Source organism: Protopterus annectens, chromosome 5.part0 (assembly GCF_019279795.1).
Source record: "Protopterus annectens isolate FY-2018-M chromosome 5.part0, PAN1.0, whole genome shotgun sequence".
In the NCBI taxonomy this organism is placed as follows: domain Eukaryota; kingdom Metazoa; phylum Chordata; order Ceratodontiformes; family Protopteridae; genus Protopterus; species Protopterus annectens.
The window spans coordinates 1,127,156,093-1,127,172,244 of NC_056735.1; the positions used below are offsets into that span (position 1 = coordinate 1,127,156,093).

The window sequence follows — 16,152 nt, forward strand, 5'->3', positions numbered from 1 at the left end:
TCCCAATTCCCTTCCTCGTCCCCATCTCCTCTGACAAAATCATTGCCATACCAAGAATGGCCACCAGGTGGCGTTATACAAATTAACTCTGTAAAGTAACATTTTCCTGAGCTGTAATCTCATACCTCAGTTCGGTAACCTTTCCTAATTACTAGCCTCTGCCCTGTTATTTCCTACCCCACTTCTGTAAGCTTCCTGAAACAAACTCCCAGTCACTCAGTTCTCAGTCTCTTCTTGCACTTATCCTCCACCATTCTTCTTTTCCCCAGGCACTCTGCTATCAGCAACTACCAGTCTTGTATTCTTACTCTCTTCCTTCCTACCTCTTTTCCTTCCTACCTCTGCATTCTTTCCACCTTTTTCTAACCGCCAGACTTGCCTGTTGTGTTTCTCTCACTTTGCTGATCGCCTTCCTCCATATTCTGCTCTATTGTCTCTGCCCACTCTGTTCTCCCTTCAGGCTCACTCCGCTCCCCTACCCTACCCCCAATTCCCACCCACCCCCAGTGGTCCTACTTTTATAACACCACAAACCACACCCCTACTCAATTGACACCAATTACACAACCACAATTACAACACCCCTCCCCTTCATCTCACCTCATCTTTTAATTACAACACTATGATCCACCTTTAACTCACTAATTACATAACCACAATTACAACACCCCTTCCCTTCATCTCACCTCACCTTTCAATTACAACACTATCTTCCACCTTTAACTATACTTCTCAAACTCTATCTGACCAACCATTCTTCATTCTCTTTTACCTCACATCCCAGCAATGAATATAACATTGTATCCATCTCAAAACCAATCTTTATTCTTCCTTTTACTCTTAACTTCTCTTATTACATCCTATTTCCTAACCTACTATGAACAACCCATACACTCCTCTTTACTTCCCTCTTTTAAAACCTCATCTCCTATCTCACCATCTCCTGTTACATTCCAAAATCCCATCTACACTTCCAATTACTCCCCAGCTAAATATCAGACTAATTCATATAAAATTTTATAACCTGAAAACAAAAAAACTTGCCTACTACTTTGTCTTAAACCTTAAACCCAAACATCATACACTGCACAACATACTTTTAGATGGAGATATTCATCCAAACCCTGGCCCACATCACACCGAGACCTTAACTACTGAAAACAATGACAACCCTGTCAATGACATACTTGCAACCAGATCTACCAACTCTCTAACTATAGCTTATCTGAATATACATAGTATTTGCAACAAAATTGCACAACTACATGCACTCCTTGATGTTAACCAATTTGACATCCTATGCCTATCTGAAACATGGCTAAAACCCACTATTAAAGACTGTGAAATTACCCCACCAGGCTATAATATAATTAGACTAGACCGCACAACAAAAAAGGGAGGAGTTGTTGCTATTCTTTACAAAACTCACCTACAAATCAGCACCATTAACTTGAACCTCCCCATAAACAATAATGCCAAACTTATATGCTCTAAACTTCAAATAAACAAAAGTAAAGCCATCTATATTATTTGTACATATCTCCCCCCAGGAAATTTATTTTATTTTATTTTTATTTAACATTTGTTGACCGGGAAAGTCCGACTAGGTTCTACAGATCCTGTTTTCAGCGGAGGCCCGGGGAGAAATGCTCCAGAAGCATGTCTTTAGAATGTGGGAGGAAACGGGAGTACCCGGAGGAAACCCACGCGAACGCAGGGAGAACATGCAAACTCCACACAGAAGGCACCCCGGCCGAGAATCGAACCGGAGAACCTCTTGCTGTGAGGTGACAGCATTAACCACTGCACCACTGCGCCGCCCGAAATAATATTAACACCCTCAAGAACATTCTCAACTGGCTTGCATCCACTGTTCCACAAGAAACTATAATATTTGGTGACCTAAATATTGATTGGAATCATTGCAACCAGTCAAACCCCACTTCCCATATTAATCTCCATGGCTTCTCTCAACTTATCTCGGGCTCAACCAGAATCAACAAAAGCAACAATAAAGACTCCATTTTGGACTGGATACTTACTAATGCTCCCCAACAAACCTACTCCTCAGGCACCCTACCAGATCTAAGCGACCACATGTTAACTTATAAGAAAAAAATCTAGCATCACTTTTCCTACCTCTTTCCGTGCATTACGCTAAAAAAAAAATTTAACTCAGAACTCTTTCTCACACAACTACATCACTGTAACTGGACTCCTCTAAAGTCACTACCTCTCATTGATGCTGTACAATACTTCAACTCCACATTCCTATCTATTTTAGATCAGCATGCACCCATATGCAAGATTAGAATCAAAACCAAACCCGCCCCCTGGATAAGCAACAATATTAGGCAACGTATCATAACCAGAAACAAAAACTGGGCAAAATGGCGTACTTCCAAAAAACAAGCTGACCATCAAACCTTTCGTGAATGTAGGAACAAAACAAAAAAAGCCATACTATCTGATAAACAGAACTACTACCTTCATCTACAACAAATATCCAATAAGGAACCTAAAAAACTTTGGTCCACCATTAGTAAGCTACTATCCCCAGGCCAATCAATCACACCCAACGCACAGGACTTTAACCCCGATAACCCTATACAAATAGCTAATTCCTTTAATTCCTACTTCACAATTACTATACAAAACCTGGCTAGTCACCTATCTCCTGACACCTCAAATCTACACTCCTTCTCTGTTAATACACCGCCCTCATTTCACTTCCATCCAATCCCTACATCATATATTTCTTCACTACTTCAAAAACTAAAACCCTCCTCACCCTCTGAAGACAAACTCCCTGTTGAGTTTCTGCAAATTGGAGCCAAAGCTGTAGCTTTATCCTATCTCTATTTTGATAAATAGATCCATCAATGAAGGAACTGTCCCTGATACCTGGAAAATATCCCACATCGTCCCACTACACAAAGGAGGAAACTCTATTGATCTATCTAACTATCGTCCCATTGCTTTATTATCTCCTATTGCCAAAATCTTAGAAAAATGTGTCCATAAACAACTCTTAAATCATCTTCTCCAAAACAACCTACTTGCTAGCTGTCAACATGGCTTCAGACCTTCCCACAGTACCACCACTGCTCTGCTCTCCTTCACAAACACCATCAACACTAACCGCAACTTAAACAATCGCAACTTAAACAATCTTTCTTCTGCACTATTCATTGACCTATCTAAAGCCTTTGACATGGTAAATCACAAAATGCTCCTTCTCATTCTCAATTATCTATCACCGGATCCTAACAGCTTAACTTGGTTTAAATTTTACCTCGAAAACCGTCAAGCAGTAGTCTGGAAAAACTCAATATCTGACCACCTTCCCATTTCCCTAGGTGTTCCACAAGGCTCTATCTTAGGTCCACTTCTTTTTTCCATCTTTAGCAATGACCTTCAATCAGCTATCCCTTTTTCTAACTGTATACAATATGCAGATGACTCCACTATTATCTGCACAGCTACCTCTTATGCTGAACTTCAGTCTCTTACACAAAAAGCCTTTAACACAGTTGAACATTGGTTTTCCCAATGCTGCCTCCTACTCAACCCTAAGAAAACAAAACTATTCTTCTCCCAAACAAGTAACCAGATCCCCCTACATTTCTCGATCACTTCAAAGAACAATACTAGTATTTCCCCTGAAACCACCACAAAACTTCTAGGAATTACAATAGATACACTCAATTTTGAGAATCACATTAACTCTACTATAAAATGTGTAAACAAAAAAATAGGAACCCTATATAGAATTAAACCATTTCTTACCCCAGCTACTAGAATTACCCAAGCCAGGACCCATCTAATCTCTACTTTACTCTATGCATGTCCTATTTATACCAACCTGTTTAAAACAAACCTTAATAAACTAGTTACATCCTACAACAACATTGCTAGATTTGCTACTGGATCTCCTTTTAGAACCCACCACTGCATTAATCTAAGACAACCTGGCTGGCTCGAACTTCCTAATCAGATTAAACTTCAACTACTAATAGCTCACAAAACCCTGTACCAACCCACCAAAACTCCAATATTCACCAGCCTTATTACCCCTTATTATAACCTGAAACATCTACGCTCCTCTAACAAACTTCTGATCAACATTACTACACCTAATAACTCTGCAGGAGATGGCTTATTCTCCAACTCAGTTGGGAAACACTGGAACACATTACCCGCTGATATCACATCCCTGACTTCTCTTCCTATTTTCAAGAAGAATCTAAAATTGTACCTTAATAAAAAATGGCTCTGCCCCTGTATTGACCCTGACTAGCTTGCTCTTCTGTCTCCTATCTCCCTTTCCTTCCCCCCTTTCTCTAACCAATAACCCAATAAATGTTTTCTAAAGTTCCACAGCTACTCTTTAAGACAGCAAACTTACCCTTTGAACAAGTACTCAAAAGCTTCCTTTCTTTCTTCTCTTCTTAGGTGTATGTTTTGCCTCTCCTTCATAAAAGTAACTTTTTTAGCCTTATGAAAATAATCTAATCCTCTACTCATCCTATTATATCTCTGATACCTTTCCTATCTTTACCCCACCTCTTTCTCGCGTTGTCATTTCTTTTATTCTAAGCTACCTTGAAAATATTGTTGTTCTACTCATCATGTACATATTTTATCTTTTTATTTTTTTTTTCTGTTTTACTGATTTGACTGTCAACTTTTATGTAGACTGATTTTTTTTTACTATGTATTAAAACTTGGAGCTTTCCTCCCCGGGCCTCTACTGAAAATGGACATATATCCAGTTAGACTAGCCCGGTCAACAAATGTAAAATAAATAAAATAAATAAATGTCATACAAATATCAAATGTCATACAAATATCAAGTTTCTGAAAAGCCATACTGATGTGACAAAGCACAGTGAGGAAGTACAGGTAAAAGTACAGTAAGCATAGACATTATTTGCACCTTTTTACATAGGAAGCAGATGTTTGTCACAATTAATAGAGAACACTACATAAAGCATGAGAGACTGTAATGAAATAAATCTTTTTTTGTAGTCTGTCATTTGTTAGCTGTTTAACCACAGTGTAAGGAAAACACTGGGAGTTTGGTTTGCAAAGAAGTGTTTTTTTTTTCCCCAGTGCTATAGAGCTTGGATCTAAATTTGACAGGAGTGCAAATAAAAAGTGTCCCACTGTAAGGAAGGAAAGGCTGTGAAAAGCAAACAGTACATTAGACTGGTCACCTGCTGTGAGCTGTCAATCACATGCAGATAATGGGTCAAATTACCCTTAACTCTTTGACAGCTAGGGAAGGTAGGTGTGAAGGAAGAGGGGACTTGCCTTGAACTAGATTTCTTTTTTCAAGCCTGAATTCAGGTTAGCATTTCTAAGAAGAAACAGCAATAAAATGCACTTTTCAGTTATGTTCTGTGGCATTTGCACTGCTTGGGTTTGAAGTAGTCATTGAAAAAGGATAAAATGTTAACCAAAACTAGGTGTTTGCAACGGTTTACTATTGTAATTGCGAACGGCACTTGGGCGACAATCGGATAGTCTAACGTATAAGGTTGTAAACAAGGATGTCGAAGACAAAATAATCAATCTAGGAACGGTTTTAACATGGGTCGAGTTAGGGAAGATGTTTGTAGTAGGGAATAATACTGAACACCTACCTCGACCCATGTTAAAACCGTTCCTAGATTGATTATTATGTCTTCGACATCCGTGTTTACGACCTTATACGTTCGACTATCCGACTGTCGCCCAAGTGCCGTTCGCAATTTCAATAGTAAACCGTTTACAACACATCAGTGAATGCCTGTAAAGGAGTACAGTGACAGGAGCTCTGGGGAAAGTGGCAGATGTGATGCAATTTTTTTGAGACTAACAATGCATACTGGGATACATAGAGGCAGACTAAACGTTTGGAATTCCTTCAGTATGCCATGGGGATGTGGCCAGACTCAGAAATTATGTATAAAATATCTAAAAACCTGTAAATAGTCCCAGAGTGGTGTTAAAATGTAGGAAACACCAAACCATGTTGAAATAAACTTGTTTTTTGAGTCTGAGTGCACGGTTGTCTTTTAAGATATCTTTTACCACTGCCCCCTTCAATGGGTCTTCACTGTTTGCACCATCATTAAATGATACATTTACCCATAGTGAGGAAGAGGGCAAGATACTGCTGTGTAGGTATCAAGTGTTCTCCCCTCAGAAGCCTTTTTCAAGGAGCCAGTTTAGTGGAAGAAAATCTGGTTCAAAAAGTCTCTGGGCTCTTTCCCACATTCTCATGATGAATATTCATCCAGAGGCAGAGGACAGGGATTCAGTGGAAGATGCCATCTGAGGGGCAGAGGGGGTCCACAGAATCAGGTTTTCAGGGAATCTTTTTCTGATGGGCTCTGTCAGCGCTCTTGAAGCACTGCCTCAGTATCCTATTCTGGAGGCAGTGAGGGGCAGATTATCATTGCACCTAGACACCTGGACAAAGCTAACGAACAATACCTGTATGTTAAGTGTAATTTCCAGAGATTATTTTATTCTGTTTTTCGTTCCTCCACCTCCCGCTTTACCCCCTTGATTTTCATAGACAATTGCGTTTCTGTTTGTACAGGACAAGGGAGTTTAGGAAGTCTGTACAACTATTTGTCTCTCTCTCACTCAGGCTGTTAGGTCAAGCACTGTCAAAAGTAACTTTGGCTAAATGGATCACACATTGCATCTCCATTTACTCCTTGAGGGGACTGCAATTGCCTCATCAACTGAAGGCCCATTCTGTCAGATTAGTGTAGACTTCAGCCTTTGCGGCTAGAATTTCTGTTGATGACTTATGTGCTGCGGCAACCTGGTCCAAGTCACATACCTTTGCTTCGCATTATAAACTGGATTTATTTTCCAGAACTAGAGCATCCTTTGGCTCTGCGATGCTCAAGCATATTCTTCTGTAGGGGCCACCCGGGATAATTATGTAGCTGGGGACTCTGACCCAGTGGTGAAGAATAATGAAATGAACATCCGATTTAGAAGTCATGTACTTAGCATAACTTGGTATCTGTGTAGTCCTGTCTGATTATTCCTCACATCCCACCCAATCTTCCTCCTTCCAGGAAGTCTAGAGGTTTCTGGGAGAGCTCTGAGTTTCATGGTTCTCCATCTTGAGCATCAGCTGAGTGCATGGCTATTGTTGTTGCTGTTCATAGTTGGTCATATCTTTGCTTCACCCTTTTCTGAGGTGATGAACTTGATCTGAGGAATTGGGAGATGCAGAGCGTTATGGGAGTGGGAGGAGCTTGAAATTAATAGCATTGTTTTTTTAGAATAGCCTGTTTAGATCCAACATCAGATCCCAAGGAGTCAGTGGTAAAAAATAATGAAATAGGACAACACAGATACCAAGTTTTGGTAAGTAACTCCTCATTTTTATTGCATCTGTTTTTCCCATTGTACTTTCATATTTGATCAACCTGTCCATTTTTGTCCCTTCCTCCATCCACTGTGCTTTGAATGTGCAAAAACCTTTGGATTCCCATTTGGCCCCTTCTGATAGTTACTTTTCAGCTTGTACCACTTCTGCCCTAATCTCCTTTCTTGCCTTCTCCCTTCTTTCTTATACTGTGCGTCCTCCACCTCCCCCCTTCTCTATCATGATTGCCCCACTCTGTGCCTTAATCACTGGCCTTACCTTACTGTATAGTGATTATCTTTAGCTTTTTTTATTTTTGCCTTTTCCTTATTTGTCTGTATGCATCCCTGTCAGTTTGTCTAATAGCACAAAATAGAAGCAGCATTTGAGTTTCTTTGGTTTTCCTTGAAGTTTATAAGTTAGCATCATGTTACAATTAATGTTGTCCCTCATGAAATTTAAAAATTTGATGGGTATCTTGGTATGTGTCTTGATTTCTTTCACTGTATAATGACTAAATTCAGCTGTGTATCTTTTGTAGATCTCAGAACTGTCCACGTAGAAGTTGAAGAAAGTAATGATGAGCAGGAGGAAGGGGAAGAAGAAGATGAAGAGGAAGATGAAGAAAGTGAAGATGATGGGCAGAGTGAAGAAAGTGAGCAGGAAAAACAAGTGGAACACCATGTTTCTGCCAGGCCGACTTGTGAAAAACAGAAAAGGAAAGAATCTGTCTCCTGCAGTGAAACTGAGTCAGACTCTGATGATGATAGGACAAAAGAAGAGCGCAGTTATGATAAGGCCAGAAGAAGAATTGAGGTACTTTTGTTAACTGTAAATTTGTTGAAATATTCTGCATAAATTAGTTCGGCTAGTTAAGTGCAGGTTAATTTGCCTAAAAATACTGAGCATCTTTCCTCAGCTGTATTATCTAGGTGTATGTTGTATATATGCTAGCTAAGAAATCTTGTATAACCTGTTCAGCTCTGTTCTTACTTTTGAAAGATTTACTGCAGTTGGTACTTCTGGAGGATTTCAGATTCTACCTGTATTACGTACTGGCAGAGTAGTTTTATTGTCTTCTTTTTGGCACTAGTGCAAGTTATCTTCCTTAGTTTGGCTTTATAAGTTGGAGACCACTTGTCTGCATTTATTTCACCCTACAGATGTTTTAATGTTGTTGCTGCTGCTGTTGGTCCCTACTGCAGAACATTTATTTAATTTGATTTGAGTGACAGATCACCACCACCTGAACCGTCCCTGCTTTTTACCACTGTTGCTGGGCAGGGTACCATTCACATGTATATGATGTGGATTTGAACAGTTGGTGGTGTGCCTGAGTTTTAAAGCTATAACTGGGAGCAAAGAAAAGACCATGCAGAATGTTTATTATTCCAAGATTCCTGCAAGAATATGAAAAATAAAAGGAGGGTGGTGACATCCACTTGGATCACAGCCTGGTCTTTTACATATGTATAGTTTGAAGAAAGTACATTTGCTAATGAGGCTTTCTTGGTTCAGGTTTGGCTGCGATGAGGTAGACTTGTCCACCATAAGCTTTGTGAGAATTTCTCAGCTCATTATTTATTGAGAAAAGGCAGCCATTTTCCTGGGTTTCATTTCTGAAACTGAGGCCAAAATAAGTTTGATCCTCACATGTGCAATGTCCCCTCCTTGTGTAATCGCCAGTACAAGGATTGTAATTGTGCTGTCATAATCCTTATTTCCAGCACCTAATTAATTGATTGACTTGAGTAGTGGTAAGTCCTTGACCAGCAGACATCTTATACATGATCTTTTATTTTATATATACATGAAAAGCTTCTCAAGAGTAAGCGGGTGGGAGTAGACCAGCCTGAGATGTTTTGTTGAATTTCTGAATGAACTTCAGGCATTGTCCTTAATGTTTTGAATGTCTGTAATACCTCTCAAGTGTACCTCATTACGAGGAACATACCTCATTTGAGGTCTTAAAAGGTTTATGTTCCTCTAAGTTCCACATTGAAAATGGCCTGTCACACATTCAGTGATAGGAATTTTTTAAGTGATAGTCATAGTAAATGGAATTAAATCATATTAATTAATTAGAAGATCTTTTCATAAGTAAAACCAGCATATTTTAACCATCCTATGACCTTCCTAGTTGAAGTTGTTAGTCATTTCTTTGTGTTCCACATTTTGCCCATTTGTTCCACATTATGAAGGCCAGTGTTCCTCATTTTGGAAATGGAATGTTGAGAGCTATGAATATGAGTGGATGTCTTCATTTTCATCATTCTTATCAAATTTTATGAAGTCCTGAATTAAGCGGAAACATTTCATCGTAGTTAAGCTCAGTAAATTTAGTTTTACTTACCCAAACAAGGAGCTCGGCAGAAACATCACTTGTTATGGCCAGAAGTGCTTGAACCGCCGCAAACTTGTGACAGGGTTGTGAGCAGCTAATACAGATTAAGGACTGCAGTATTTCTGATTTTAATAAGTACTTCTGTTTTTAACCCAGAGAAGGGGTAACAAAGTGGAGAAGTTGCACCCTATATTAGATGGACTAAAAAAAAAAAAAGAAAAGGCACAATTATAATTAAAAATAGAAAAGGTCTGTGAAAAGGCTACACCTGCATGTGGAGTGATTCACCTTGCATTTGGATTTAAGTAGTTATTTTTACTGTAGCTGTGATAGAGTAAGCGACAAATTGGGTGAAGGATACTGGCTTAAAGGATGAATTTCTGAAATTTATTTTCTGTTGAATGAGATGTGGCCAGGTTTCAGGACCATACTGGATATTCCCTTTTAAGTGCTGGGTTTCTTCCCTTTCCAAGAACATCAACTGGATATCTTGCTTTAACGAAGACATTAACCCACATGTTCATTTCTTTTTTTTTGCTCACTGTGATGAGCACGTTATTGTGGGATGTTTTCAGGCAAATATTTAGAAGACCTTTAGTTTTTCTTTCCTCTGCCACTTATAATTAATCCAATACACAATTTAGGTCTTGATCTGTACATAGCTAACCTGGTAGACAGACTCTCATCTGTCCATCGCTTGCATCTTATATTCTTTCATAACCTTCTGTATAGATTTTTGATATTCTTCCCAAAATAACTACTGTTCAGCATTTCGATTGTTTCTATTTTGAAAATGTGTGAAAATGTTTTATACTATTGTACTATTATACTTGCTGTTTTATTATTGTTTCCTGTTTAGCTTTTCTACCCGGGCCTCCAGTGAAAATGGACCCAGTCTTGTTGGATTATCCCAGTTAAATGTAAAAATAAAGAAGTACCCTTTTGGCTTTTTTTTCTTACTTTGGGCGGGCATGACCTCCTTGGGGGAAAGGTTACCAACCAATGTGATTCACTGATTCCTGTTAAAGATTAACATAAGCTGCTTTTGGGGCTTGAAAAAGTACCATGAGGTGTTTCTACTGCCATGTTAAGAATGACTCTTGGAATGACTCCACATTGTAGTAGTACCTTTTGTATTCCATGTCTGTTCTTGAAGGCCTTCACTCCTTTTCACTACCACTTGTTTCCCTTAAAGGGCAGTCCCAGGGATATTTTTGTTTTGATGCTGGTCTTTTGTTTACATTTTCAGATGTTCTTCATGTTTCATTGTTGCAGTGATCAGATTTGCGTTATCTGCCTGCAGGTAACCCTCGTCCGGCCTGAATACCATAGTCTTAGATTTCTGCGTCGGATGCTGTCACTTCTTCCTTGACGTCAGGTCATCAGGGTATAAAGCATGCAGCCAACGCCATTACATCAGTCTTTCTTGCAGTGCCATACCCAAAGCGGAAGCAGTTCGCAAGTGCTGGTCGGCCGACTCCTGAAATTTTCGTTTTCAAGTTTCAGACCGGAAGTCTTCAAAAAAGCTAAGTACTCTGCTGGGGATCTTTTTTCTTGCTCTAACTTATGTCAGTAAAAGTTAACAATTGTCTTACCTGTGGAAAGCAAATACCTTAGAGAATTTCATTCTTATTGCATCTTCTGCTTGGGGCCAGACCACGATGTCCCTTGTCGGTTTTGTGCCTTATTCAACGCCCAAACTATCCGTCTGGCTATTTTTGTAGCTAATTGTTTTTGTACGAGTTCTCTGTATTCTGAAATGGCTTTGTCAAGCCATCCGAGTGCAGGTCTTCCGAAAAACGGAAGGATAAAGACAGAGACAGACCGCATAGGTCCAAAACTGCCGACGACGCTTCCGTTAAGCTAGTCGCCAGTCCGCCGGTAGTCAGTGAGGTGCTTTCGCAGCCCCGTGATACCTGCTGCTTCTGATTCGCAGGCCTCTGCTGAGACCCATTAGGAGTCTTGTATGCCGCAAGATGCTTCTTTGGCTATGGAACCTGTGGATGTCTCTACCATGGATGGGTCTGGAGCCGATGTGCAGGCACCGGCATCTGAGTGTGTATTCAGGCACGCAGACATTCATATTAACAGACGCCATCATTTTCATCCAGGCCTAAAACTCGCACCATGCCTAGAAAAGAGACCAAACCGCAGGCCCAGGCCCATATGCCTAAAAAACAAATGCTTAAAATGGCTGAAGACCTCGTTACCTTGATTAGGGGAAGCCAGCCTTCCCCCTCTAAGAGCTCTAGAACAGAGTTTCTTTTGGATTCTTCTGATCAGGAATCTGATTTTTCTGCTCCTGATTTACCAGGGTTTGTCCTTATCTACTTATGAGTTTTCTGATGCAGAGGATTCCATTCTCTGTTTCCCTTCCAGAAGATTTTTCTTTCGGTGAAACCTTGCACACTCTTGGGGAGCATTTCCGCTGGGAAAGCCAGGATTACTCTAACTCCAAAAAGAGGTTTGTGGAATTCTTACTCCTTCCTCAACACAGGCCTTTAGCTATCCCTCCTGTTCTGGATATTGTATATGCTTTCTCGGAATCTAGCCTTTCCCCAGGCACTTTACCTCCAGCTCCCAGAAAACCTGACTGGTACTACAGAGTACCTGAGTCTCACAAGTTCCTCTTCAAGAATCCTTCTGCGGATCCAGAGACCATTTCCCAAGGACCAAAAGGCATTAAGGCTACTGCTGCCAAAAATCCTGCCCCTTCTGATAGAGATTCTAGAGCCTTAGACAGATGGGGTAAGAAGGTGTACACTTCTGCTACTTTGGCCATCAGGGCTTTAAATTGCCAGTTTCATATGTTTAAGTATCAGCAGCATGTTATGGGGCTACTTAAACAGTAAATTATGTTGATTCCTGACTGTACTGAACACAGAATTACAGGATTTAATGCATTCTGCAGAACAAGTTGGTAAACATACTTTGCAATGTGGTTTTGACGCTTTAGAAGCATCTTGCAGGGCTGCTGTCACTGGGTCTGTAGTTAGAAGGCATGCTTGGCTTAAGGAACAAAACTTGCCATATCATGTAAAAGCTAAATTACTGGATGCTCCCTTAAACCAAGACTGCCTTTTTGGCAACAAAGCAGAAGTCGTCCTCAAAAGGATGGAGGAAAAAGCTAAATCTATGCAAAGTGTTAAAGATTTCCTACAAGTACAGCCTCCCAGATTCAGTAGGCATTGCCCTTCTAAGAACTGGTCCTTTCCAGTCCAAACCCAGGAACAGCAGACCACCTAGGCTACAGTCTCAGGCTTCGCACAAACCTAAGAGTGGGGTGCTCCAACTTCCAAAGCAGGGAGTAGTAAGCTACCCCCCTACGGAAAAATGGCACAATGACTTAACCTTAACCCTTCCAAGCCCTGCTCCATTAGGACGAAAGCTCGCCCCACATGCAAAAAAAACTGGGAACTCATTACCCAGGACAATTGGGTTTTGAATATAGTTTTCCAAGGATACAGATTCCACTTTCACACCCTGCCAACACCAAATGGCTGGCCAGACCTACCCCCAAATCAATGGGTGGAGGCCCAACAGCAGGTTCTCTCTCTCCTCAATATCAGGGCTATTCAGCCTGTCCCAGCAGAACAAAGGGGACAAAGCCTTTATTCAAGACTTTTTCTGGTACCCAGAAAAGACGACAACTGGCGTCCTATCCTGGACCTCTCTATTCTCAACACCTTTCTGGTAGTTCCATAATTCAGATTTACCCATATTTGGACGATTGTCCGATTCAGGCAGAAAGCCAGGACTTGCTATTACAGCACCTGGCATTCGTAAAGAAACTTCTAACCTCACTGGGGTACACCGTCAACTAAAAGAAATCTCACGTAGTACCCTGCCAACAGATTGTATTCCTGGGAGCAAGCTTGAACACAACTTCCCAGATGGCATTCCTCACTCCAGAGAAACATTTACTTGACAACCTACTTCAAACTATTGGCCACAAAACCCCAGCTATCTGCAAGGAAAATACTGCAAGCCCTGGGGTTCATGACCTCTTACATTTTACTAATTCCATATGCAAGACTGCATATGAGGAAACTCCAGTGGTATCTAAAAAGCCTATGGTGTCAACATTCTCAGGACCTGGAAACATTGTTTTCTATAATTCCTTGTATGAAGACAGAGTTTCTTTGATGGGCAGAGGCTTGCTACCACAACAGGGGACTCCCTTTCACTCTACCCCCTTCCACCCAAACCCTAACAGACGCATCAGACTGTGCATGGAGGGACTCGCATGGCAGGGTAGTGCATTCAGGGCAAACGGAACCTGAGACAGATGCACCTGCATATCAATCAAAAAGAAATGTTAGCTGTACAGAATGCTCTGACAGCCTTCAAAGGCCGTATTCTTCCAGGAGAACTATTGGTAAAGACAGACACCACAGTTATGTAGTACATAAGCAGGGGGGAACCCACTGGTACCCTCTCTGCAGACTAGCCTTGGCTCTCTGGAACACATCCTTGAGCTACCAAGTACACCTGCAAGCTGAGTTCTGCCAGGCATACTAAATGCACTGGCAGACGACTTGAGCAGAAGTCTCATGGACCCACATGAATAGAAATTAGATGCCAAAATTTTCAATCTCTTGAACAAATCGGGGTCTCCAGAGATAGATCTGTTTGCCCCACCTTAGAACTACCAATTGAACAAATTCTGCACAAGAACTCCCCACAGCCAAGCTTGGAAAGTGGATGCACTGTCCTTTACCTGGGAAAGCCTCTCTGTTTATGCCTTCCCCCCTCTGCCTCTCCACCAAGGACAATACTGATTGCACCAGACTGGCTATGCCAGCACTGGTACCCCCTCTTGTGTATGGCACGCTACAACCATGGCACCTGCATCAGACCCCTTCCCTTCTGTCCCAGCAGGCTGGCCAGATTCTGCACCCTCAGCTTCAAACACTGAACCTTGCAGCCTGGCTAATTCCTTGAGCTCTCACTTGGCATCCCTCAGTAAGCAGATACTAGATGTCATTCTGGAGACGAGGCCTAGTACTAGAAAATCCTATGCTGAAAAGTGGGAAAGATGTTGCTGGTGCCTGGCTCAGGGGATGGGCAAAGCGGTGCCCAGTTTACCTCAGATTCTACAGTACTTAACAGAAATGCTCCACAGGGGCCTATCCTTGTCATTTAAAATTCATGCCTTTGCCATTTCAGCACATTATAATACAGAGCCACCCCTTTTCTCTCACCCCTTGCTAAAGCAATTCCTTAGAGGGGCCAAAAATATAAGACCCCCCCCCCCAGGAGAGCTCCCACTCTAGCGTGGGACCTTAGCTTTGTATTGGAAAAGCTCACTGTTCACCCCTTTGAACCAGTGGCTACAGCTGAGTTGAAATTCCTTTCTTGGAAAACGGCCTTCTTTCTAGCCATTACTTCAGCAAGAAGAGTGTCTGAATTACAGGCCCTCATGGCAGTGGAACCCGTCATTATCTTCCATGTGGACAGGGTTTCCCTCAGGACTAACCCTTCCTTTATGCCCAAGGTGGTGTCTTCTGTGGCCCTAAATCAGTCAGTTCACGTGCCTACTTTTTTCCCTTATCCACAAAACAAAGGGGAACAAATACCACACTCTCTGGACGTGCACAGACAACTTAGATTCTATTTGGACAGGACTAAGCCTACCAGAAAATCTGATCAGCTGATAGTTAGCTTTGCTGCAGGGGCAGAGGGAAAAGCTATTTCAAAGCAAACCATTTCTGTTACAAGCACCGTGGAAAGCCTACCCCACAGGGGATAAGATTACATTCCACCAGGGCTGCATCTACCTCTGCAACATTTCTCAGAGGGGTTCCTACCAGAGACATCCTAGAAGCTGCTGCCTGGAGCTCTGTACATACCTTCAGCAAGCATTACCACTTGCCTATCTTTTCTAAATCCAGAGCTGGATTTGCCACTGCAGTCTTGCAGGGATTAATAGCTGGTCCTAATGCTCTTTTAACTTCCTCCTCCCTTCCTTAACTTTGGGAATCAACCCAAAAGTGATGACTGCAACAGTGAAACACGAAGAACCTAGTACAGTTGTGTACACTTACCATAAATGTAGATGTTAGTGTATTTACTGTTGTAGTCCTGGTTACCCTCCCTCCAGCCCTCTGACTTCTCTTGGCTCTACCTCTCCTTATGGTTGGTATGTCTATTTTTTCTTGTGTATTTGCTTTTTGATGGGAGTTTTACCATACCATTTAATTATTTCCTATTATGGGGGCACCTGACATCTGTGGCAAGAAAAACTGATGCAATGGCGTCATTTGCATGTTTTATACCCCTGACGACCTGACGTCAAGGAAGAAGCGACAGCATCCAGTGCAGAAATTCGAAGACTCTGGTATTCAGGCTGGCTGAGGGCTACCTGCAGGCAGATAACCCAAATGTGATGACTGCAACAGTGAATACACTCGAACATATACATTTA

General features: G+C 41.4%; 1 protein-coding gene across 2 annotated transcripts in view; it reads left to right on the plus strand.

Annotated features, from left to right (window-relative positions):
- Positions 1–16,152, plus strand: part of EIF5B (eukaryotic translation initiation factor 5B) — a 3,606,765-nt gene that overhangs the window by 1,650,426 nt on the left and 1,940,187 nt on the right. For both annotated transcript variants that reach the window (XM_044070982.1, XM_044070983.1), the window contains one exon: positions 7,923–8,197. In XM_044070982.1, the coding sequence (XP_043926917.1) occupies positions 7,923–8,197 (275 nt within the window). The remainder of the gene's footprint in view (positions 1–7,922; positions 8,198–16,152) is intronic.